Here is a 21,656-nt window from a genome sequence, read left to right as displayed (position 1 = left end):
GGACCATGACAAAGTGAAATATCAGAGTCCACTGAACACACCCCCATTACACAGATGCATTCTTAGAGAAATGTACGTTGGGCCCATTGGAACACAACACATACCCTTCTCCAAGCTTCTCCAGTACATCAAAAACTTCTTCAGGTTGTTTGGTTAGACTGTCTTCATCTAACTTCTTCAGCTGCCTGTATGGGTAAGAAGAGAGAAATTATTACATTTAATTTCATGGTAGTTTGGGCTCTGCTGAAATAGAGGAATAAATAGCACCACTTAAATATAGAAAAGTTTTGGCATTGAGTAAATTGATTATGAAGTAAGTTTATTTCACCTGACAAGTAAACAGAATATTATTAGCATCCAATAGTAAAAAAGGACTGGGAATTACAAAGAAAAGAATGTGATCAGGCACCCAAATCTACAGCTCCTCTTGGCAGAAATCAATTTCGGGATCTATGTGCTGGTGGTACCATGTCAACACAGGACAGCAGAGTCTTGAAGCCATTGAACACATCTGCTGAACTGCAACATCTGGAATGGAATAATACCTACCCAGGCCATGCAAAAGAGATCATCTTCTCTGATGTTTAGAATATGTGTGGAATACATTTGCTGGGAGGCAGGAGGCAATACTGATCTCACCTGTACATTTCTAACATCAAAAGTTCAGCTCTTAACTTTGTGGGCTTGGACATATACTAGGAAAATTCTGTTGGGAAAAAGGAAACTGTATCTGACTATTTTAGGATCGTAATGCCATCCCTGTTAAATGTGTTGCTAATCAGAGTCAGCTGAAATAATTTCTAGGGAAAAAAATGTGCCATGTACTGGGATTCTTCATATACCCCCCTGCCCCAGTACAGCTTTTAAGGAGATTCTGTACACAAGGCAACAAGAAGATCAATCATATTTGTTTGAGTCTACACTGGAGAGCTGTTCACCAAACCTCCTGAAACAGCTAAGGACTACATAACACAAAGGTCTGAAAACAGTATTTTATTGTCAATGGTAAGAGTATCCAACAGCCCACAAACAAGCGCTCTTTCATTTTCACGTGAACTAAAAAAAAATCTGAGACAACAATAAACAAAAACAAAAACCACCCAAGAAAAACCCTTCCAAACTCCCCAAACCAGCTCATACAAGTTTTTAAAACACAGAAACTTAAGAGTCTCAGAGTTTTTAGTGCAGACTGGTGTTTACAGTAAAACACACGTGGTTGCCTGCAACTGGAAATTACCCCTGAAAGCTCTTACAGCTGCTGCTAAAGATCAGGACTGCAGTAACAGGAATACTAGTTCTTATACTAAATATATAACATTTTTTTCTCCAATTTCTTCAGAAATAGAGTGAAAAAACATTAATTGATCGCTGGCTATTATATTTACGTACAAAAGCCACATGGGAGGAGCAGCTCGCGCATGGAGCACATACAATGGCTTCCTGAAGCAGAGGAAACACTATATAGAAGCAGACTCAGGAAGTGGTGAAATACTGAAAGTAGCTGCTAGCTTCCCTGCTCAGATAAACATTAAGTAGAATGTTACTCGTCCTTGTGAAAATGAAGAGGGAAGAAGGTGTGGGAAAAGGGGAAAAAAAAGTAGTACATGCACCAGAAAGCACATAAGGCACCAGAAAGCACACAAGGCACCATTTCCAAGGAGCTCAAAAAGTGGCAACACAAGAGGCAAACCCTTCTTGCTGAAGTTAAGATGAGGCCTAAATTCTACTAGCATAAAAGGGAAAAAGCTTTGCACATACCCAAACACCATAACCAGGCAACAGCACGGTTTGCAACAAACAGCCTAATTTCTACTACAGACCAGGAGCCCAATTGGTTTGCACTGCCCTGCTCCATCGGATGCACTCCCTGATGTCTGACACGCTCTGTAATTCTGCATGCTTACACCACACGGATGGAACAGCAACACAAACCCAATCTCACCTTTGTTGTTATTCAGATCTAATCTTAATCACCTGCCCCACAAACACTGGCATAAGCAATTATAAAATAAACCAAGCTTTTTGTTTGTTTGTTTCATATCAGATCCATCACTGCTTAACAAAACGGACCGATGCCACTGGGGACCAGCGCCAGCAGCTTCCTTTGTTCGCTGCCGGAGCGTTCCCTGGGCCCCAGCTGCAAACCACTGATAGCATTCTGACATTGACACTTCATTCAGGCTGCCGCCAGTGTCCAGCTCTGCCCCGCAGCCCCGGCAGCCCGAGATAAGCACTCACGGCTTCCTTCGTGCGGGGCTCGCTCCGAATCCCCGGGGTGCGGGCTCGGTGTGCTCGGTGTGCCCGGTGTGCCCGGTGTGCTCGGTGTGCCCGGTGTGCTCGGTGTGCTCGGTGTGCCGGCGGCAGTGCCAGGGCTGGCACCGCGGGGACACACCGCACCGAACTCACCCCGGAGAGCCGCGCCGGGAGAACAAGCGCCGGGGCTTTGTGACTCCGCCGGCACGGGCCAGCACACCTCGCACAGCCGCGGTACCCTGTTGGAGCTCCGGCAGCAGTGCAGGCAGCGCCTTCTCGCCCCGTGTTTCAGTGTAAGCGCTTTCCCCCTAGCCAAGCGCGGTGCTGTCCCAGCAGGGACCTGCGGGCGCTGCCCGGTGCGAGGCGACTGCCGCCCAGGCACCGCGGCTGCGGGCACGGCAGCGCCCCGGAGAGCCAGGGGGCCGGAGCTCGGTGTGTCCGCGGCCCCGCTCCCGCCGCTCCCGGCCCCGCGCCGACAGCAGGGCGGGTGACAGGGACCGGAGCATCCCCGCCCCCGGCAGGGACACACCCGCGCTTACCGGCGCGGGTTCCGCAGCTGCACCGTCTCCATGGCGGTCTGTCGGCCAGCCGGGTCCGTCCCTCACTGCTCCATGGCACCGCTCCGCGCTCGCCGCCGCTTCCGCCCGCCGCCGGATGCCAGCAGGGAGCTCCCGCCCCGCTCGGCGGAGGGGCGCGGCTTCCCGGGCGCGGCGGCAGCGGCGCGATGGCAGCGTCCCCCGGTGCCCTGCGCCGGGCCGGCAACGAGGAGTTCCGCCGCGGGCAGTACGGCCCCGCCGCCGCGCTCTACTCGCGGGCGCTGGAGCAGCTGGAAGCCGCAGGTAGGGCACGGCCCGGGGCGGGATGGCGGGCGGGCGGGCGGGGGGACCCTCTGAACCGCGGCTGTCCCGCTTGTGCCCGCACAGGGGATGCCGCCGCCGAGGAGCGCAGCGTGCTGCTGGCCAACCGCGCCGCCTGCCACCTCAAGGACGGCGCCTGCAGCCTCTGCGTGGCCGACTGCACCAGGTGAGCGGCAGCGGGAGCGGGGCATGCCCCGGCTCGGCTGGGGCGGGCGGAGAGCCGAGCCCGCGGCAGCCCCGGAGCCGCGCTGCTCACGGCGCTCTGTCCCTCCGCGCAGCGCCCTCGAGCTGGTCCCGTTCGGCATCAAGCCCCTGCTGCGGCGGGCAGCGGCGTACGAGGCTCTGGAGCGGTACTCGCTGGCCTACGTGGACTACAAGACCGCGCTGCAGGTGGACTGCTCCGTCCAGGCGGCGCACGATGGAGTCAACAGGTAACTCCGCAGCGGGGAGCACCGAAAGGCTCCGGTACTGCTGCTGCCAGCCGTGCTCGTTCTGCAGCGCTGGCAGGAGCAGGCTGGGTCCCAGGCATACGAGTGAAGCAAGGCCTGCCCGTGATCCCTGTGCCTGCTAGTGCCTATAGCTCCTTTCCAAGATGCTGTCGAGGGTTGGGAATGATTTCTGTGGGACTGTTGCTCCTTTGCTCAGTGTCTGGTTTAAAGTAATTAATAAACTAAAGCTCAGTACTTTATCCCTTAAGCCTCCCTGTGTTTACTGTGTTTCCAGGCTGCTATAGTCCTTTTCCTGGTGCTCTCTGCTTCACTGCATGGCTTGCCAGACCCAGGAGGGAAATGCATGTCTCTTGCTCACCTGAGCAGTGACAGCCCCAGCCCTTGTCCTATCATATTTTAAGCTTTGCTGGCATGAAGATAATATTTTCATAAATGTCCTGTAGAAGGAACCTAGCTGAGATGTGTATAAAGAAATCAGCAGACAGAGAGATGCTGTTCTTAATACACGACCCAGGTTAAAAGTGACCCTGCTGGCTACTGCATGGCCCATCCAGGCAACAGCCAGGGTGACTGGGAGCTGTCTCTTCCAGGATGACTAAAGCCCTGCAGGAGAAGGATGGCGTGAACTGGCGTCAGAAGCTCCCGCCAATCCCCACAGTGCCCATTTCTGCCCAGACGAGGTGGAGCACTCCTTCTGCCCAGGCCCCTGGGGCAAACACTCCTCCTGCAACTGCACCACAGGGAGAACGAGGTAGGAACATGCCCTTGGGCTGGGCAGGGAGCCCTGCAGCTCCAAGTCAGCTGCCACACCTGCTTGCTGTGTCTACTTCTGGGGCTGAAGCCTGGAGAAACCTGGGCCTGGTTCTGCCACAACCTTTTTGATTGATTCTGGTTCCTTTGATGTCTCTGTGTATCACCGCTGGTATGGGGATATTTGTTTTCTGTGAGGCTGTGATGTTCTTGTTGGGTTTATAGAGTTCTGTATCCTTTCACACCATTTCCAGACCAGACTGCAGCTGGCAAGGAGAGAGCTCAAACTCTGAAGGAAGAAGGAAATGAACTTGTAAAGAAAGGAAACCATAAAAAAGCAGTTGAGAAGTACAGTGAGAGTTTAAGGCTCAACAAGGAATGTGCAACTTACACCAACAGGTATTGCTCGGCTCTTTGCCTGTATAAAAGCCACCATAGTACTTCCTGGCAGAACTGTTTACTGTTTGCTCCCAAACTAATGAATAAAACAAAAACACCCACTCATATTTACGCCAAGTGCAGGTTCCCCTGTGGTATAGAATTCTTTCATCAGGTACTGCAGAACCCCTTGGACACACTCCCCTGTGGGCTGCTAAGGGACTTTTCCCTTTACTGCTTTGTCTGCCAGGTCTGGGGTATTTTAACTGAATCCTGCTGCACTACAAACCACAAACTACAGACTGCTATTCTTAAAGGTTCAAAATAATTCTAAGGCAGTTGCAGCAAGCAGAGCATATGCTGCACTGGCATAGCAGGAACCTGCATCCTCTAAGTGCAAGTGCAGGTTCTTTAGCTTTAGCGCATGTTGCTCTAAACATCTTCCTTTTTGTTTCTTTTAAGTGTAAATCCCATTTCCTTTTTTTTTCCTCCCTGTAAACGAAACAAACTTGAGCTCAAGAAGTAAGATGACGTAACACAAGGGTGGTTTAGGAGTCCAGATTTGTGCTGCACTGACAGCTGCTCTGTGTGTTGCAGCAGTAGCTGCTGCTTTCAGCCAAAGCTCTCTAAGCAGGTGTCTGTGTTGCAGAGCTCTCTGTTACCTGACCCTGAAGCAATATAAGGAAGCAGCACAGGACTGCACTGAAGCTCTGAAGTTAGATCCTAAGAATGTTAAGGCACTGTACAGGCGTGCTCAAGCACTTAAAGAACTGAAGGTAAGTCAGGAGGTTTTGAAGGGCTTTAGGCTAGGACTGGATGGCTGTTGATGCATGATCAGAGCCAGAGATGCCCTTTAGGGCATGTTTTCTGTGCTAGACAACATCTGCTGTCAGATAGCTGAGACCTGTAGGGACTAAGAGTGAAAGACATTACACTTTGCTGTTTGAATCTCATGAGTTTGTCAGCATCAGACCATGTTCCCAGAGGTGCTGAAAGCAACTGCTTGTTCACAGAATATGGTGAGTTGGAAAGAGCCCACAAGGACCATGATGTCCAACTCCTCACCCTGTGTAGCACCACCCCCAGCAATCCCACCATGTGCCTGACAGTGTTGTCCAAACACTTCTTGAACTCCAACAGGCTTGGAACTGTGACCACTTCCCTGGGGAGCCTGTTCCACTGCCCAGCCCCCCACTGGGTGAAGAGCCTTCCCCTAATGCCCAACCCAAACCTCCTCTGACACAACTTCAGGCCATTCCCTCAGAGCCTGACTCTGGTCACCACAGAGACCAGTGTTGTGTTGAGCTTATCTTTTGTCTTAGGAGAAATTCTGCAGTTAGTGGTGGAGCACATACTGCATTGGTGTTGGACTCAGAACCTGCTTGAGTGATGAAATTATCTTCTCAGCCCTAGTTTAAGCATGTTTTAGAGCAGCTACATCAATGCCAGTGCTTGAGCAGTTACAGAGAGGGAGTCACAGGCTTAATTCTGTTGTCTGCCTCTGTTGCTGGCTAGTAGTGCTGCCTTAGACTGCCTTTTTAATGCACTAACCCTTAAAAAATACTCTCTCTAGGATTACAAATCAAGTATTGCCGACATCAAGAGCTTGTTGAAAACTGAACCAAAGAACACAGCTGCACTGAGATTACTGCAAGAACTGAGCAGAGCCTAGGGTAACCAAGCAACAAGGAAAGCTTTCTTTTCCACTGCAGAGGAAAGCTTTCTCCCTTCTGATGTTGTTACATGGACCAGTCGATGCAGGATTGGTATTGAAATCTATCTTCCAGTGCTGTTGAGATTTAAGAGGTTCTGTACCAGCAATGAATGTAAAGACATAATCTGTATCAAACTCTATTAAGCTGGCTCTATGATCATGCATATTTTTAATGCCCCTCCCCGAGAGGCATTTAGGTTAATTTTCCTGGTTGAAGTTAACTTGCCTCTAACTGTTGGCCTCAGGGACTCTTCACTTGTTGGTTAAGATGCACAGGAAGTGGCTGTTCCTGTCTGGAGAGCTACAAACAGAGGGGGTTTAGTCCTTATTCAGGTGACAGTTTTGCTGCATTTGGGCTGCTATTACTGAAAGAAAGTCGCTGCAGGAACTGCTGTAGTTTCCAGAGCACCACATCCCCTTCTTGGAACAGGGGCACAGTTACTTGCACAGGGCCAAGCTGTTCCCTCTCCCCCTTCTCATGCCTGCTGGCCCTCAGCTGTGTTCTGCTGCTTAGTGTGGCTGGGCAGATGTTTACAGTAGCAGCTTTCTTCAATTATTCTGCACATTTAAGAAAATAGCAGCAAGTTAAGCCTGCCTTGTTACACTGTGCACTAGTCTTTCAGATTCTGGGTGCTTGGGATTTTGCAATGGTTTTTTGTCTTGTTTTTTTTAAAAAACCACTTTAGCTCCTCTGTGCCTTTTGGAGCAGTTGCTACAGGGTGTTACAGGGAAGAAAATATGCAGTAACACCCCAGCTGAGGTCTGGCTTGCTACTTCAATGCATGTTTATACTTCTCCTGATCTGGTATTGATGGCACTGATTTTAAATGGTAGATAAAAGAGATATTTGGAGTTACTTTGTGAACTGTTAAAACCTGGTCTCAATAAAGTCATGTTTATTTTCACTCTAGAACTGTGTTTTTGTGATGGAGGGAATTGGGGAACTGAAATACTCATTTAACCACTTCATACTGTCCCCTCTGTTTGTCAGAGGACTTCAAGCAGTGTACAGTGCCTTGCTCTTTCAGACAGTGACCTCAGTTCATACTTGCCATTACAGGTCAGAGAAGCAGAAAGCCTACAGCTCCAGGGATGCTGGGGCTGTGGAAAGGCATGCCAAGGAGAGCACAGCACTGTGTCAGGGCTTCCAGCCATTGCTCAGCCTTGCACACTGCCTCAGCTAGTAAGTCAAGATGCTGGGCAATGCTAGACCTGGTTAACTCATAACCAGGAGACAGAAGCTAGTCCTTGGTCAGGGTTAAAAAAATCTTTTTTTCCCACCTTGCCTCTCCCAGCAGTGTTTCAGGCAGGTACCCTACTGAATTGAATTTAGAGAGCAATCCCTCTAATGCCATTTAAGATGAAGACTTCTTACCTTAGCCTGATATTAAACAGCTTTTTGTAGGTCCCAGGGCTGTACTCCATCAGCTGTAATGGGCCAGGGCTTGAAACAAGTCATCCCTGAGGGGCACAAATTGCTCCATTCACTCCACTCCTGCTCTAAGCATGGCAGTTCCATTGCTCCCACAGCCAGCACTTGCCCAAGCTCTTAGCAGGTATGATGGATTTCAGAGTGGGGAAGCACACAGCACTACACTGATAAGCAGAGAAAAGTCACAGAATGCAGGAGTAGGACTGGCTTCACTTGATTAAGAGCTATTGTTTTGGCAGCCCTGCTGTTACCTGAGTGGCAGATACCTGTCCTGTTCAACAGCAGCTCATTACAGCACCCCTAGGCAGCAGCAGTCACCTTCTTCTTTCCCTCAAAACTGCAGTTTTGTTTGTGCCTGATATCAAAGATTTTCCCTATTAATAGCACCAGGTAGACAAAGATCATGCACAGCAACAACACACTGCAAGCTCAGGGTCACTTGTGCTCCTGTTGCCCCTTCTGCTCCAGCTGAGCTGCTGCTGTCCATGCAGAATACTTCCCAGGTGGGCAAAGGTAGTGCTGGCCACAGGACAACAGAGAGTTTGTCACATGGACACACCTTCATCTGCCCCTTTCAGAAACAGCAGCTTTTCCAGACTGGAGACTCCTGACTCATTTGTGTTGCTGCCTCAGCTCCCTAAAGCCTCAGACTTCCCCAAGGACTTCAGCCAGGGAGCTGCTCTGAATAATTTCCAGTAACATCAGGGATCCAAGAGCCAGCTTTACCTTTTCTGATTAACATTTTAAAAATCCTTGTCCTTGTTCACATCCTATCTTAGGCTATTCTGTATCCCTGTGTTCCCAGCCTGCATTTCCTCTGTCTTTACAGAGGAATTACCCAGCCCAGCCATTTGGCACTGTAGGTGGTGTCACAGGCACACCTGAACTTGTCCTGTTACACCCAAAAAAAAGATTGCTGCCAAGCTAACCAACAGCAGACTGAAGTTTACCTGTACAGCTCCATTCCAGCTCCTTATGTGCATTACACTCATGCAAATACATGTTTTTCCTCTAGAGACCAAGCAGAAAAGCTTCCAGCCAGTGACACTTTGAGGGAAATAACTGCAGGTCCCAAATATTAAGTGAATTAAAGTCCTTTATAAGCATTGCACTGAGGAGGCAATGTCTAAACACTGCACAGTTCAGGCTGAGGCATCCACTAAGAGGAAGATAAATATTTAAGGAGGTCAGAGGAAGAGCTGGCGAAATTAAGGTGAGAAAAAGGAATGATGAAAAGCTCCAGTGAAGAGTCCCAGCAGAGCAGAGCAGACACCATGCAGGAGCAAATGTGTAAGTGGTTCTATTAAAATGCTGGAAGGAAAACAAGAGGTAGGAGGGGTGACTCAGCAGGGAGCTGAAGCGAGAGTATGATACAGCACAGAAGGAGGATTGAGACAGCAACACCAGCACAAGCTGCACAGAAAGAGGGTGGGTGGTGCTGGCGGAGGTGTGCTCCTGTCAGCTCGAGGAAGCAGTCAAGTGAGGTCAGTGCATCACCAGCCTCAAGTACCAAGGAGTCTCTAGGGACTGAAATGCCTTTCCTAACTAGGAAGGGCAGAGGATTAAGGCCAGGGTGATGACAGCAACACAGTAATAACAGGTTCCAGCTCCTCCTGCAAGCAGGGAGTGTCCCCATGGGATGCAATGTGGTTGTAAATGTTTGAGGGCTCTTTAGTAGCTCCTTGAAAGCTCTGGCCAGGGACACACTGGAAATGCAGCTTTTGATTTACAGGTACTCCGCAATACCTCAAAAACTTGCTCTTGTGCACCACAGACACAAAGACACACCCTGGGGTGACCAGCAGGAGACACTCGAGGCCAGTACTGCAGGTGTACACGGTTCATTACAAAAGGAGAACAACAGGAATCCATCCTGTTTTGCTAAATCCATCCACCTAGAGAATTAGAAAATATCAGAGGAGCCTGTTGGTTGGCACATTGTTCGTGTAATCCTGTATGTCCCTTCTGTCAGCTCTCCAGACTGCCACCTCTCCAGCACCACAAATTTCAAACACTGATTACCACAGCCCGAGTCCATCCTTCCACCTGCAGGAAAAAGTATTGTCTGTCTTTCTGCCAAGGGAACTAACCTGTTTTTGGGGGGTGGAAGTATCAGTTCTTTTTTAATGTCAGCTGCGTGAACAAATAAAACTACAGAGCCCAGTAAATTCACTAAAATGATGATTCATCAGCACTCCTTATTTCCTGGGTAACTGACCCAGGCTGGGTTCCACACTACATTTCACAAGGTGCTTTCATTGGTGAGAAGAGTTTTAATGTGGGGATTTTTACAGGTGCAGGAGGAAGCAATTCCACAAGGGTTACAATACACACAAACAATAGGATGGGGCATTTGAAGACAAGCCAGGGTCACTGTACAGGCATGATTCCAACAGCATGGTGGGGTTCCTGCTCCTGTTCTTCAACAGCAACATTCTCAGGGCTTGCTCCCAGTCCCAGAGCCTGCAGGAAACAGAAAACCCACAGATACAGTTTTCAACTGCTAAAGGAGGAGTTTCATTCAGACAAGATGAAATTCACCTGAACTTGGATTAACACAGTTCCTTTAATTTCATAAGTCAAGAAAATATCTGAAATATCTTCAAATGGGTACATACAGTCTGAATTGCTAGTGTGTCTATCCTAGCCTCAGCAGCAGGGCCAGCCCTCCTGATCAAGCACACAAAGGATATTTTATAGGATTTCTACTGCCAAGGTTCTGCAGTCCACTGGAACTCCTGGAAGTCTGGGAAGTCCCAAGAAAGATTGTGCTGGTTCCCACTAGACCTACACAAAAGCAAAGACCTTTCTGGTCACGCAGTCATTGCTCTCATCAACATAGAAAGGACCCACACACAACCAGGTCTCTGCAGTACAAATAAGTCTGGAAAATGGTGGATGCAATTTAAGAGATGGAGTATTACACTGGAAGATACTGATATTGCTCATTAAACCTCGCTTTGCCTGGATGAGAAACCCAATCCCCAGTTTCAGAGGCAGAAACCAGAGACTCTGAGCACAGCAGAGCTCCCAGCACCCACCTGGAGTCACTGCAGGAATGCCCCAGCACCACCCTTGTGGGGTGTCTCGGTGGTCTGGTGTGCCTGGAGAACGGTGACAGCTTCCTCAATCTGACAACAGAGAGCACAAGGGGGAGAAGTTGAGTTGCCCCAGTGTAGAAGTGAAATCCACCAGGAATTCATTATTTCAGGTCCCAATCTGGCCTCTACACAGATCCACTTCCAAAAGCTAAAGGACTTGAATAACTACAAAATCCAAGCCTGCTGTTTCTGCAGGAGGTTGATCAGCCCAAAGACCTTCTCCTTCTCTTCCCAAGTGAAATTCTGGGGCATCTCTCCTTTTCTATCAAGACAAAACTTGCTAGAGAGAAGTCAGTTTTCAAAGGTGAAACTGTTTGACACCACCCAGCAGAGCCCAGGCTCCTCAAAAAAAAAAATATTCAATTCACTACAACTATTTTGATGGGAATCAAATCTAAATATTCACCAGGATTAAGAAGGAAACTGAAGAAACACTGCAGAGGGGCAGCAGTTTATCTTGTTTCTATTCTGAGGAAAGAGCATCTCCCTGGCTGCTTCCACGTAGAGACACCACCCTGCTTTTCCCCCTCTTGCTTCCCAGCCACCTCCAAACCACCCTCAGAGTTGGCCTATGCTTTCAGGGAGCTGCTTCCAGCTTCTCCTTTTGCTGAATGCAGGCAGACATTCAGGCACTGGGTGTGGTGACATCAACCCGGGGCTCCTTTTTCACTTGAAAATAAAAGCAGCAGCTGCTTGCCCTTCCTACGGTGATCCCTGTCCTGGGCTGTGCTCACCTTTCCTTGCAGCAGCAGGTCATTAGCCCTTTGGAAGGGATTTGTTTGGTCACCGAGTCCCTCCTACCTTGGAGCGCAGGGAGTCTGGGGACTCCAGGAGCAGCAGCAGCTCAGAGTTGTCTATCTCCAGCAGCATCCCAGTGATCTTGCCAGCCAGCAAGGGGTGCATCACATGGATCAGAGGGTAGAGGCGTTCACCTGCTCCAAACATCAGCAAGGACATCAGCACTATGCAAGCCCTCCTGCCCTCTCAACTGAAATGGGATACAAGGGCGTGGAAAAACCACTGCTCACAAGCAAACCCATTCCAGCATATCAAAGGAACAGGAAACTGCTGGGTGAAGTCAGCAGCAGGCACCTGCAGTGGGCACAGGGCACTGGAGCTGTGCACATCTGCCCACCAGTGGGCAGGTGAAAGTGCCACTTTCTGCAGGAGCAGTTTTCTCCTGGGGAGGAAAGGGCTGGTCTGTGACCTGCTGTGCTTTGGCCAGGCCAAGTGATGCTGTCCTACACCAGGGCACTGCTTGCTCCACCACAGGGCACCTGAAGCCCAAGGGTTGTGTGGCAGAGCTGACCTTAACCCCTACGGCCACCAAGCTGTTCCTCAGTGCCCAGGAGCAGCAGTACAGGTTGGTTCAGAGCTCAGGGGAATTGCCAATGCCCTGGCATGGTCTGGCAGCACAGGCAGGGTGGATGGAGCTCTGCCTCTCTGCTGAGCTTCCCCAGACGCTCTCTCACTGCCAGGCAGCTCACACAGACAGGGAGTGGTTTTATTGCTCCCATCCAGTTCCAGCACAGACTGAATTTATTATTTTTTTTAAAGCAGCATACTATCAGAGCAATCCCACAAAGCCTTACAGCTCCTCCCAGCATTCAAGTTTTCCTTGGTGCATGCAAACCCACATGCCCCCAGGGCCTTGCAGCTGGATCTGCTCCAGAAGAGCAGCCATGACACCCACCTATCATTTGCTTCTGCTCCTGAGGAGGGGCTGCTGCAAGCAGGGATGCTGTCAGTGGCTCCTGCCCCTGGACATGCACAGCAGGTTCTCCCACCTGGAGGGAAAACAGGGAAGAGCAGCAATCAAAAGCTGGAAGGGATGTGTGGCACCTGGCTTGCAGGAATGGTGCTGGATACCAAACACAACGAGGCATTTCAGCCTTCCAAGATGCTGGATTGTCTGTTTCTATTCAAACACCAACTTCCAGGAAAGCTGGAGTCAGGCATTGGAGCTGTGTGGCTGCAGGATCCAAAGCCCCACAAAAGCCCCTGGGAAGGTCCCCACAGCACCAGCCACAGAGCCATGGGCATCCCTGGGGTCAGCAGTCACATTACCCCAGAGCAGGACCAGGAATGTCACATTATGGTGGCTGCAGAGCACTTACCTGTGGGGCCACCACGGGTGGCATGTGCCCCATGGGCTGCATGTTCCTGACAGAGGAGGAGTACTTGTACTGTGGGGGACCCCGTGGCAGGGCAGACGAGGAGGGCATCCTGGTGCTGACTGTCTGTGTCCCAATGTTGGCTGCAACGGGGACAAGAACATGTGACTTCCCCAAAAGTTACATACTTGTTTACTACAGACACCACCCCAATTCCATCACACCAGACTCCTCCATGAGCAATCCCACAAACCAACCCCTCCTCAAAGGAGACCTGAGCTCACTGTAAGCACCCTTGCCATCATGGTGATGTCCCAGCTGGATATCATGGGGGTCCTTCCCCCACTCACCCACTCTCTGGGCCTGGGGGGGCACACGGGGCACCTGGGTGGCAGCCTGCCTCGTGGTGCTGATGTTGGACAGCAGGCGCCGGGGTGGCACAGCAGCCCTCAGGACGGGTGTGGCTTCAGGATACACTGCTGCAGAGAGAGAACATACAGATACTGAATGGAAGGAGACATGGGGGGAGTTACTGTGGCTGGGGACAGTTCAGGAGCACCACACCTCTGGTGTCACCGCCAACACCTCACCTCTTACTGGTGCCCATCACCACAACCCTGCACACTTCTCCAAGGTAAACCCCCATGCTTACACACTCTGTGCTGCTTTTACAGACCCTCAGCTCTGACTGAGCCCAGCTCGTGCCAAGAGCCCCAGGGAGAGACAGGCAGACTCACAGGGAGGCCGGGAGGGCTGCGCACTCCAGCGAGTGGCAGGGCGGACTGGGACAACAGGGCTGGGGCCGTAGAAGGCAGCTCTGGTTTGTGGCTGGGAAAGGAGAACACATTATCTATCCAACATGCCTGGGGAGCTGGGCTGAGCCAGAGCTAACACAGAGCCTTTTGGTGGCTGCTGCTCATGGACAGACAAGCCAAAACCATGCTCTGCAGGGTGCTGCAGCACTTTAAAGACCAACCTCTAGCCCTCCTGCCAGCATGTCCTCCAGCAGCTCCACTTAACTCCTCCCCAGGAGCTTGTGCACCTCTGTAACCCTTCTCCCTTGCTCTCCATGCTCACACTCTCCCACCAAACTTCTTTGCTTCCCTCCTCTGAGCAGGAGCAGTAACTGCTAAATCCCCAGGCTATTACCTGGAACACCTGCACCCCAGCCTGCTGCTCACACAGAAGCCCAATGCAGATCCCAAAGGGTGTGCCCAGGTCTGCACAACCCAAGCCCTGCTTCTCAGCCTGACTGCCACCCCACTCCAGGGCAGACTTTGGTCCCTGTGCAAGGCTGCTATTGGGGAGCAGGACTCACCTGGGGCATGGGGGGAAGAAAGTACCCTGGGGGTGTCTGGAAAGAGCCCAGGAGAGGGCCAGGCAGGGTCCTCATGGCAGCCAATCTCTGCATGTACTGGCTGGTGAGGATTGCTTTCCGCTCCTCTTTCCTTTGAGCAAGTGCAACGTAGAGAGGCTTTGTGCTGACGATCCTCCCGTTCATTTCTGTCACAGCCTTGGTAGCCTCCTCTGGGGAGGAAAAACATACAAACCCAAACCCTTTGCTGCGGCCACCCTCTGTCATCACCTAAAATTGGATTAGAACAAGACAGCTAAGTCCACAGATCACTGCAGCACCCACAAAACACGGTGCAGTTTTGGGGGAATTACAGCAGAGAACTGTAATTCAGCAGGATAATAATCCCAATCCATTTCCAAGGACCGAGTGCACTGGCTGACTGACACCAAGAGCCCCCGTGGCAGCCCCAGTCCCTCACCTTGGCACTGGTGATGGTGCCATAGGGAGCAAACTCCTTCCTCAGCCTCTCATCATCTATCCCATCATCCAAGTTCTTCACATACAGGTTGACTCCCTGCACACAGGTGAAAAAAACCAGCTTGGGATCTGAGTTTACAGGAGTTTGTCACCCTGGATGCACATTTTACCAGCAGCTCAGCCCCCAGAGATATGCCCTGCAGGACCAGTGATATGGAGAGGGACCAGGACTGTGCATGTGCCTCACTTGCAGCACAGACACCCCAGGTGAAGAGAGCACACAGACCATCACTGTGAAGCTGCTCCAAGACCTCAAGAAGCTGTCTCATTTCTCGACTAGTACTTCTGGAAAGGAGCAGACCCATTTCTTCACCTCCCAGTGTCATCCTGGGTTTAAATCTCTCTCTCCTCTTTCCCAGTATTGCTTCCCAGGACGTCCCCACCCAGTTATTGGACTCCAGTGCCTAATTGCCGGAGGGGCCAAGGATCCTGATATGCTCTGGAGAGCTCTGTGCCATCCGCAAGATGAGGATGTCCCCAGCGCAGACCTGCAGGATGGAGCACTCTGCTCCCTCCTTACCTGGTATCTGTTCACTCGTTCCTGCTTCATCTGCTCAAATTTCCTCTTGAGCTCGCTCTGGCGCTCCAGCCGCTTCTGGGCGCGGCCCACGTACACCACCCTCCCATTGATCTCCTTCCCGTTCATGTCAGCCACCGCCTGCCAGGGGAGGAAAGGACTCTGAGATCAGCAGAGATCCCATAGCCACAGCTCTGCTCTTCACCCACCACCCCAGTGCAGTCCCACCTCAAACAGAAACCTGCTCCCCCTTGCCAGGTCCTGCCCATCCAGGCACCCAGCATCAGCTTTCAGTCAAGCACAAAGCTGGTGAGGTTCCCCCTGAGGAGCAGTGGGAACATCACCAGGGGACAGTCTCAGGTGAAAGACGGGCAATGAGGAGCTTCTTGCCTTCTGTGCTTCTTCATGCTTCTCAAAGTTGACGAATCCGAAGCCCTTAGAACGACCAGTGTTGTCCATCATGACCTTGACACTCAATGTCTTTCCTACAACAGGGAAGGAAAGTATAGTCCAAAGGATGCCCACCAAGGGGGTGCTGCCAGCTTGCAGCATTGTGCTGGGGAGCCACCATGAGAAGCCAGCCCAGAGAGGAGCCTGGATAGCCACAGAATGATAGAAGAGCCCAGTGGGAGGACAGACAATGGGATCCCTGTGAGGCAGGGACAGGAGGCTGTGGGTGCTGGTGAGAGCAATTCCTCCCACCCTGGGTGCTGCTCTCATTGCCCTGGGCTCTGCAGCCTCTGCAACCAGTGCACTGAGCTCCTTTAGCTATGAAATCTTATCTCCTTTGCACATGAACACATATATTGGCTTCATGTGAAGGACAACCACAAGTTACCTGTGATGGCACTGACCAAGCATGGACAGGATGGCCCATGGGTTGGCACAACACTAAACCCCATCACAAGAAGCATTGCCCAGCAGTAGACTAAACTGAAAAGCCTTTTTTATTTTAAATTCAGACTCAACAATTCCCAGGGCTCCTGTAACCAGAAAGCACGCTGGTAACAAGGCCATTTTAAAAAACCATCCAAGAAAGGAAAAAAAAAAAAAAAATTTTCAAGAGAGCACCAAGTACAAGTCATCCTCCATCACAGCAGGAAAGCACATGTAACATCCTGACAATTGAAGTGACTGTGGGGAGGATGTTTAAACAAGCCAGATGCCACTGACAGAAGGGGCTTGCTGTTTCAGCCAAGCACTCTCCCCACCTTCCTTTTCGGTTGCCCCAATTCCAGTTTGATCAGACACGAGGATACTTCAACAACTGTACTCACCAAACTTGGAGAATATCTCCCGCAGTCTGTCATCATCCATGTCATCCCCAAAATTTTTGATGTAGACGTTGGTGAACTCCAGTGCCCTTGCCCCAACCTCTGCCTCACGCTCTTTGCGGGATTTGAAGTGTCCAACAAACCTGCAGGAAGAAAGGAATAGGACTCAAACCCCGCATGTTCCCTGCAGAGGGAAGATGGACACAGGCACACCTGTCTCAGTACAGGCCAAGAGACACCCCATCTCCTCAGGCCATAATTTGCTCACCCACAAACACACCATGAGTTTCATATACAGAAACTTCAGCATGTCCTACTCTGGTGTATCTCTACCCAAACACCCCCTTGTCACTGCCAAAAGTAGGGATGTGTCACTACAGGAGTCATCAGAAGACCTCAAAGGATGCCACCACTGCAAAAGACCCCAAAGGATATCACCAAGTGCCAGCTCTCTTCCTCCAAAGTGTTCCCAAACACTCTGGGCAGCCCTCTTGCCTCTGTGGGATGTAGAGAGTGAGGTGATGCAATGCAAGCAGAGAGAGGAACAACAACAAAACCTCTTCCTGCCCAGATTATCTGATGCCAACAGCGAAGATCAAGGATCAGCCCTGCTTTGTGGGCACTCATTACATTGCCTCAGCAATAAAACCCAGACTGGGGTTGGACTCCTTCCTCACCATCTGGGAACAGCTCCAAACCACTATCACACTTCCACCAGCATCTACCACAAGTGACTCATTGTCCCAGAGAGCAGCAGAGCCACTGTGTCCAGCAGGGATGGAAAAAGGGAAGAACACAGAGCAGCAGGAGGGGGTTGCCCAAGGAGGGCAGGCATTTGCTCCTGATGGCGCACCAAAGCAAGAGAGGAGCAGAGCCAAGTGCAGAGCCCAGAACAGACTCTCCTCTCTGGCACTTACACCTTCCTGTCGTTGAGCAACATTCCATTCATGGTCTCAATGGCCCGAGTCGCTGCCTCGTGTGTCTCAAAGTGGACAAAGCCATAGCCACGGGATCCATTTTCATCACAAACCACCTACAAACACGGAGAGAGGGGAAAGACAGACACTGTTTTTCTCCACATTTGTGCACAAGTACATCACAGAAAAACCCATCCCCATTTTCCAGGGGAATTTTTCCTCCCTGACATCCTGCTCCCACTGCAGCTGAGTTCTGTTGGGGTGGTGGCAGCAGGTCAGGGAGGGGGGCAATCCCAGGACCAGATCTATGGTGCTTTATATGATATCCAGGAACTCAGTGCACCCCAAGACCCACATGCTGCTGGTGCACTGAGCTGGGACAGGAAGACACATGATATCTCTGTGGAGGGGCTGGGGGGAAAAGCCCCCATTCTGAGGGGAAACACAGCAAGACCTTTTGGCTTCAAAGCATGTGAGAATTGAAAGGAGATGTTGCATGAAATGAAATGAGAAAGTGAATTTCAGCTGGCTGGAGCACGCTTCCCAGAGCGAGGGCAGCTCCACAGCAAGCCCTCTCCTGCAGGGCCTGGGCACACCTACCTTGCATGACAGGATGTTTCCAAAGGTAGAGAAGGTGTCATACAGGGCTTTGTTATCAATGGAGTCATCCAGGTTCTTGATGAAGATGTTTCCAACCCCTGATTTCCTGAGCCCAGGGTCCCGTTGTGACCACATGATGCGGATGGGTCGGCCTTTGATCACCTCAAAGTTCATGGTGTCCAGGGCTCTCTCAGCTGCCAAAGAAGGGGGAGGAGAGGGGAATAACAGAGCCAGATCTCCCTCACACCCTGCAGCAGCTGACATGGGCACAGGAATCAGGGACTGGGGCTTGTTAACCTAAATGAGATTGGCAGCTCTGTCTCCCCTGCTGCTCTCCTCCCCACCCCTCCAGCCACACCACTCCTTGATTAATTGTTTTTTTCCTCTCCAAAGCATGTCTGACTCCCATTGGACCATCTATTTCACTACAAGCTCCAGTCTGGCAGATATCCAACTAAGTTATCCACTCAGGATTTTGGTCTCTAGGGCAACTAACTCAGCACTTTCCCATCACTGCAGCTTCACTTCAGCATGGAACACCTTCCAACTACAGTACTGTGTTATAGCAACGCCTGCCAGAAGAGCAGCCTCACTTCACACTGTGAGCCAGTGGGCAGCTGGCTGCCCCAGGGAAGGGCAGAAGGGGTTTTGGTGCCCTTCTCTGATGGAGAAGGAGGATGGAGGCAACTCTTGCAAGTCACCTTCATCCCCTCACCAGAGCCCAGCTGCTGCATCCTTTCCCAGACCCTAAAAAGAGATGGAAGCAGGATGGGTCACCATCAGTGAGCAGATTGGGATTAGCTACAACCAAGCCCCAGCAGTTGATGCAGCATTCAGACAACTGCTCCCTCCTCTTCCATTGCCAAGCCTTACATGACTTGCATACCCCAGGTCCCCAGTATGAGGCAGTTCTTCAGAGCAGGGTTGTGGGGAACATACCATCCACAGGCTGCTGGAAGTTTATGTAGGCATAGCCCAGTGAGCGGCGTGTGGCCACATCCCGGCAGACTCGGATGGACATGATGGGCCCAGCAGGTGAGAACTTCTCGTAGAGCATGGCTTCAGTCACATCTGGGTGCAGGTCTCCCACGTAGAGAGAGGCTAAGGGATAGCCAGGGCCACTGGCATTCATGGTCACCCACAGAGCTCAGCTGCAGAGGGAGACAGAGCCAAGGGTGCAGGTTTCAGATTATCTGCAGCAACCCCAGACCCACACTGGGGCTAGCCCCACTGCAGCAGCACAAGTGCAAGCAGTGCCCTTCCCTTCCCACCTGCAGCACTAGGAACAGGAAGCTGCAATCCCAATTTTTTTTCAATTACACTGTTGGACATTACAATATTGGTGTAAAAGATGAGCTGGGGTAACCACACGGCCCTTGCACATCCTGGAAGCATGCAGAAGGACACACCAACACACACAGAGATTTGCTCCTTTCAACACTCAAACCCCAAGAGAAATAAAATGGAACTTAATTCCTTGGAAGGTAAACACCCCTTCTCCACCAGAGACTTCCATTTTAACTCCATAATGGCTCCCTCCAGCCAGAGCAGAGTGAGGGTTTGCATTGATGCCCAGGGAGCAGACCTGCAGCCCATGCCACTCCATGCAACTGACTCCATCTCTAACAAGGCATACACAGGGTTTTAGCCACCCCTTCCCAGTTTCTCAGCTTGCTAACTAATGTTCCCAGAGCAGGCAAATTTATGCTCAGTCTCTGCCTGGCTTAAGTTGAGTATAAAGTTCTGGGTGAAGATGACAGTCACAGGTTGAGACCCATGGGGTACTGCCTGGGAACACAGAAATACAGGTCCTGCCTTAAAAGCTTATAAACCTGTCCTTGGGGCTCTTACCTGAAAGCTCAAAAGTCCTGAGACACTTGTTTAGATACCTACAGATACCCAAAATTAACACACATATAGAGGAGAAGTGCATCGAGCAATCCCCCGGCCAAAGGCAGGTCCCCACCGCGGGCAGCCCACGGCAGAGCCGCGCACCGGCTCCGCAACACAGCCCCGCTCCCAAAACAAGGCCAGAGTAACAGAGCAGACCCAGCGCCCCTTCACAGCCAGCGGGGCAGGCGGGAAGGGAGCTCAAAGCGGGACGAGGCGGCCAGAGCCCAGCGGGGACCGGCCGGGCCGAGGCGGCACAGCCGCACCGCGGAGCCAAGGGCAGCGCGCACCGCCGGCAAGGGGACAGCGCGGCGGAGGAGCGCTGCTCGCCCTGCCCAAACCCCGCCGGCGGCCACCCCCGGCCACCCCCACCCCGGAGAAACGGCCCCGGCAGCCGGAGCTGGGTGGTGGGAGCCGGGCGGGCACTCACACCGAGCACTCGCCTCGCCCGCTCCGCTCCGCTCCGCTCCGGCTGCGGGCACCGCCCGCCTCTTCCGCGGCGGCCCCGGGGGCGGGACGGGACCACCGCCCACCGCCTACCGCCCACCGCCTACCGCCCCGGCCAGGTGCGGCCCTGCCCCGCCCAGCCCCGTGCGGAGCGGAGCTATGCGCTGCGGACACCCCTGCGGGCAGGGCAGCGGCGGACCCCGCGGAAGTCAGGGGTTCAGGGGTTCAGCAGTTGCATCTCCTCATTTTTGCGAATTGCAGCTCCTGCGCGTCTCGTGCCTTCCCAAACGAAGAGCAGGGGAATTGCGCTGCGTGCCGCCCTGGAACATTGACAGCGTGCCCCACCCACGCGCTTTTAGGAAATCACATGCACCTTCTGGTATGTAATTCTCTGAAGTTAAGGAGTACAGACAGGAGCCTTACACAGCTCGGTTACAAATTCCTCATCACCGGGCGCTCACGCAATTCCAAACTCCACAGCAATCTCCCTCAGGACCCAACAGAGACCCAGAGGATATGGCCTCTGCCATCCTCACCTCTTGTCTATATGGCCCAGGGGTGCTTTCCTCTATAGGGATGACACCCCAGCTGTTCCGGACGTAATTGTGCCGTTGAAACGCTGGTGAAAGCACACAGGAACCTCGAGCCCCAGGCAGTGCAATTCCAAAGCAGCTCCCCCAGCATCCGGCTCCACCCCATCCCGTACCCTCGGAAGGGGCAGCTGCGGGGCAATCAGGAGAACCCTTATCTTTACAAAAGCCTTCTGGTGGTTTCCCACAAAAACATGCCTCACCCAAAGGTCAGTGCCAAGAATGAGAACTGCAGCAGCAAGTTAGATGAGTTACACATGTAGAATGCACCTGGATTCGTACTGCGGCTGGGCCAGCTGGAGTGCCCTTTCCCAGAACAACGAAATTAACTAAAAAATTGAGACACCCCCTCAACTAATGATTTCTGCAGACCAACCTCCTCAGCTTTTGATTTCGCCAAAAGAGACAGTAAGGCTGTTATGTGAAAGGACTAAGACAGGTGGTCTCTGAACAGGAGCAGCTAGCAGACACAGGAATTTTTCTTAGAGCTGACAATGTCATCAGCATGAGTTAGAGTTAGTGCACACCATAAAATCATT

General features: G+C 51.8%; 3 protein-coding genes across 5 annotated transcripts in view; 1 reads left to right on the top strand and 2 right to left on the bottom strand.

Annotated features, from left to right (window-relative positions):
- STK4 (serine/threonine kinase 4) overlaps window positions 1-2,920 on the bottom strand; it is a 45,418-nt gene extending 42,498 nt beyond the window's left edge. For both annotated transcript variants that reach the window (XM_085079584.1, XM_085079585.1), the window contains exons 1-2: window positions 2,793-2,920; window positions 105-185 (exon numbers count right to left, since the gene is read on the bottom strand). In XM_085079584.1, the coding sequence (XP_084935710.1) occupies window positions 105-185; window positions 2,793-2,824 (113 nt within the window). In that variant the 5' untranslated portion in view covers window positions 2,825-2,920. The remainder of the gene's footprint in view (window positions 1-104; window positions 186-2,792) is intronic.
- Window positions 2,921-2,931: 11 nt separating this feature from the next.
- Window positions 2,932-7,314, top strand: TOMM34 (translocase of outer mitochondrial membrane 34). Its single transcript, XM_085079586.1, has 7 exons — window positions 2,932-3,092; window positions 3,177-3,276; window positions 3,389-3,541; window positions 4,150-4,310; window positions 4,564-4,708; window positions 5,337-5,463; window positions 6,261-7,314. Exons 1-7 carry the CDS (start codon window positions 2,978-2,980, stop codon window positions 6,357-6,359), a joined length of 900 nt encoding a protein of 299 aa, XP_084935712.1. The 5' UTR covers window positions 2,932-2,977; the 3' UTR covers window positions 6,360-7,314.
- Window positions 7,315-8,811: 1,497 nt separating this feature from the next.
- On the bottom strand, window positions 8,812-20,504 carry PABPC1L (poly(A) binding protein cytoplasmic 1 like). 2 transcript variants are annotated; one of them, XM_085079091.1, is made up of 16 exons: window positions 20,042-20,504; window positions 19,130-19,341; window positions 18,191-18,384; window positions 17,591-17,706; window positions 16,677-16,816; window positions 15,790-15,884; window positions 15,403-15,540; window positions 14,824-14,919; window positions 14,367-14,633; window positions 13,786-13,876; window positions 13,333-13,527; window positions 13,052-13,191; window positions 12,628-12,721; window positions 11,736-11,866; window positions 10,875-10,964; window positions 8,812-10,296 (listed from the first exon to the last, which is right to left on the bottom strand). In XM_085079091.1, exons 2-15 carry the CDS (start codon window positions 19,320-19,322, stop codon window positions 10,881-10,883), a joined length of 1,974 nt encoding a protein of 657 aa, XP_084935217.1. In that variant the 5' UTR covers window positions 19,323-19,341; window positions 20,042-20,504; the 3' UTR covers window positions 8,812-10,296; window positions 10,875-10,880. The 2 variants fall into 2 exon arrangements, with proteins under 2 accessions (XP_084935217.1, XP_084935218.1); XM_085079092.1 differs by having other exon boundaries at window positions 8,814-10,296; window positions 13,399-13,527; window positions 20,042-20,500.
- Window positions 20,505-21,656: the final 1,152 nt, after the last annotated feature.

The sequence above is a fragment of the Lichenostomus cassidix genome, chromosome 20 (assembly GCF_008360975.1).
Source record: "Lichenostomus cassidix isolate B80296 chromosome 20, HeHo_3.0, whole genome shotgun sequence".
Lineage (NCBI taxonomy): Eukaryota > Metazoa > Chordata > Aves > Passeriformes > Meliphagidae > Lichenostomus > Lichenostomus cassidix.
This window is presented reverse-complemented; position numbering and strand designations above follow the sequence as displayed.

Bases quoted from the DNA above. Each gene is read 5' to 3' on its own strand.
- TOMM34 (XM_085079586.1), top strand. From the start codon at position 2,978: ATGGCAGCGTCCCCCGGTGCCCTGCGCCGGGCCGGCAACGAGGAGTTC. The intron at 3,542-4,149 runs GTAACTCCGCAG...TGTCTCTTCCAG, and splicing joins GCGCACGATGGAGTCAACAG to GATGACTAAAGCCCTGCAGG. The intron at 4,709-5,336 runs GTATTGCTCGGC...TCTGTGTTGCAG, and splicing joins TGTGCAACTTACACCAACAG to AGCTCTCTGTTACCTGACCC.
- PABPC1L (XM_085079091.1), bottom strand. From the start codon at position 19,322: ATGAATGCCAGTGGCCCTGGCTATCCCTTAGCCTCTCTCTACGTGGGA. The intron at 17,707-18,190 runs GTAGGTGTGCCC...CCGTGTTTGTAG, and splicing joins GAAACATCCTGTCATGCAAG to GTGGTTTGTGATGAAAATGG. The intron at 13,528-13,785 runs GTGAGTCTGCCT...CTCTCTCTGCAG, and splicing joins GCAGCCCTCCCGGCCTCCCT to CAGTGTATCCTGAAGCCACA.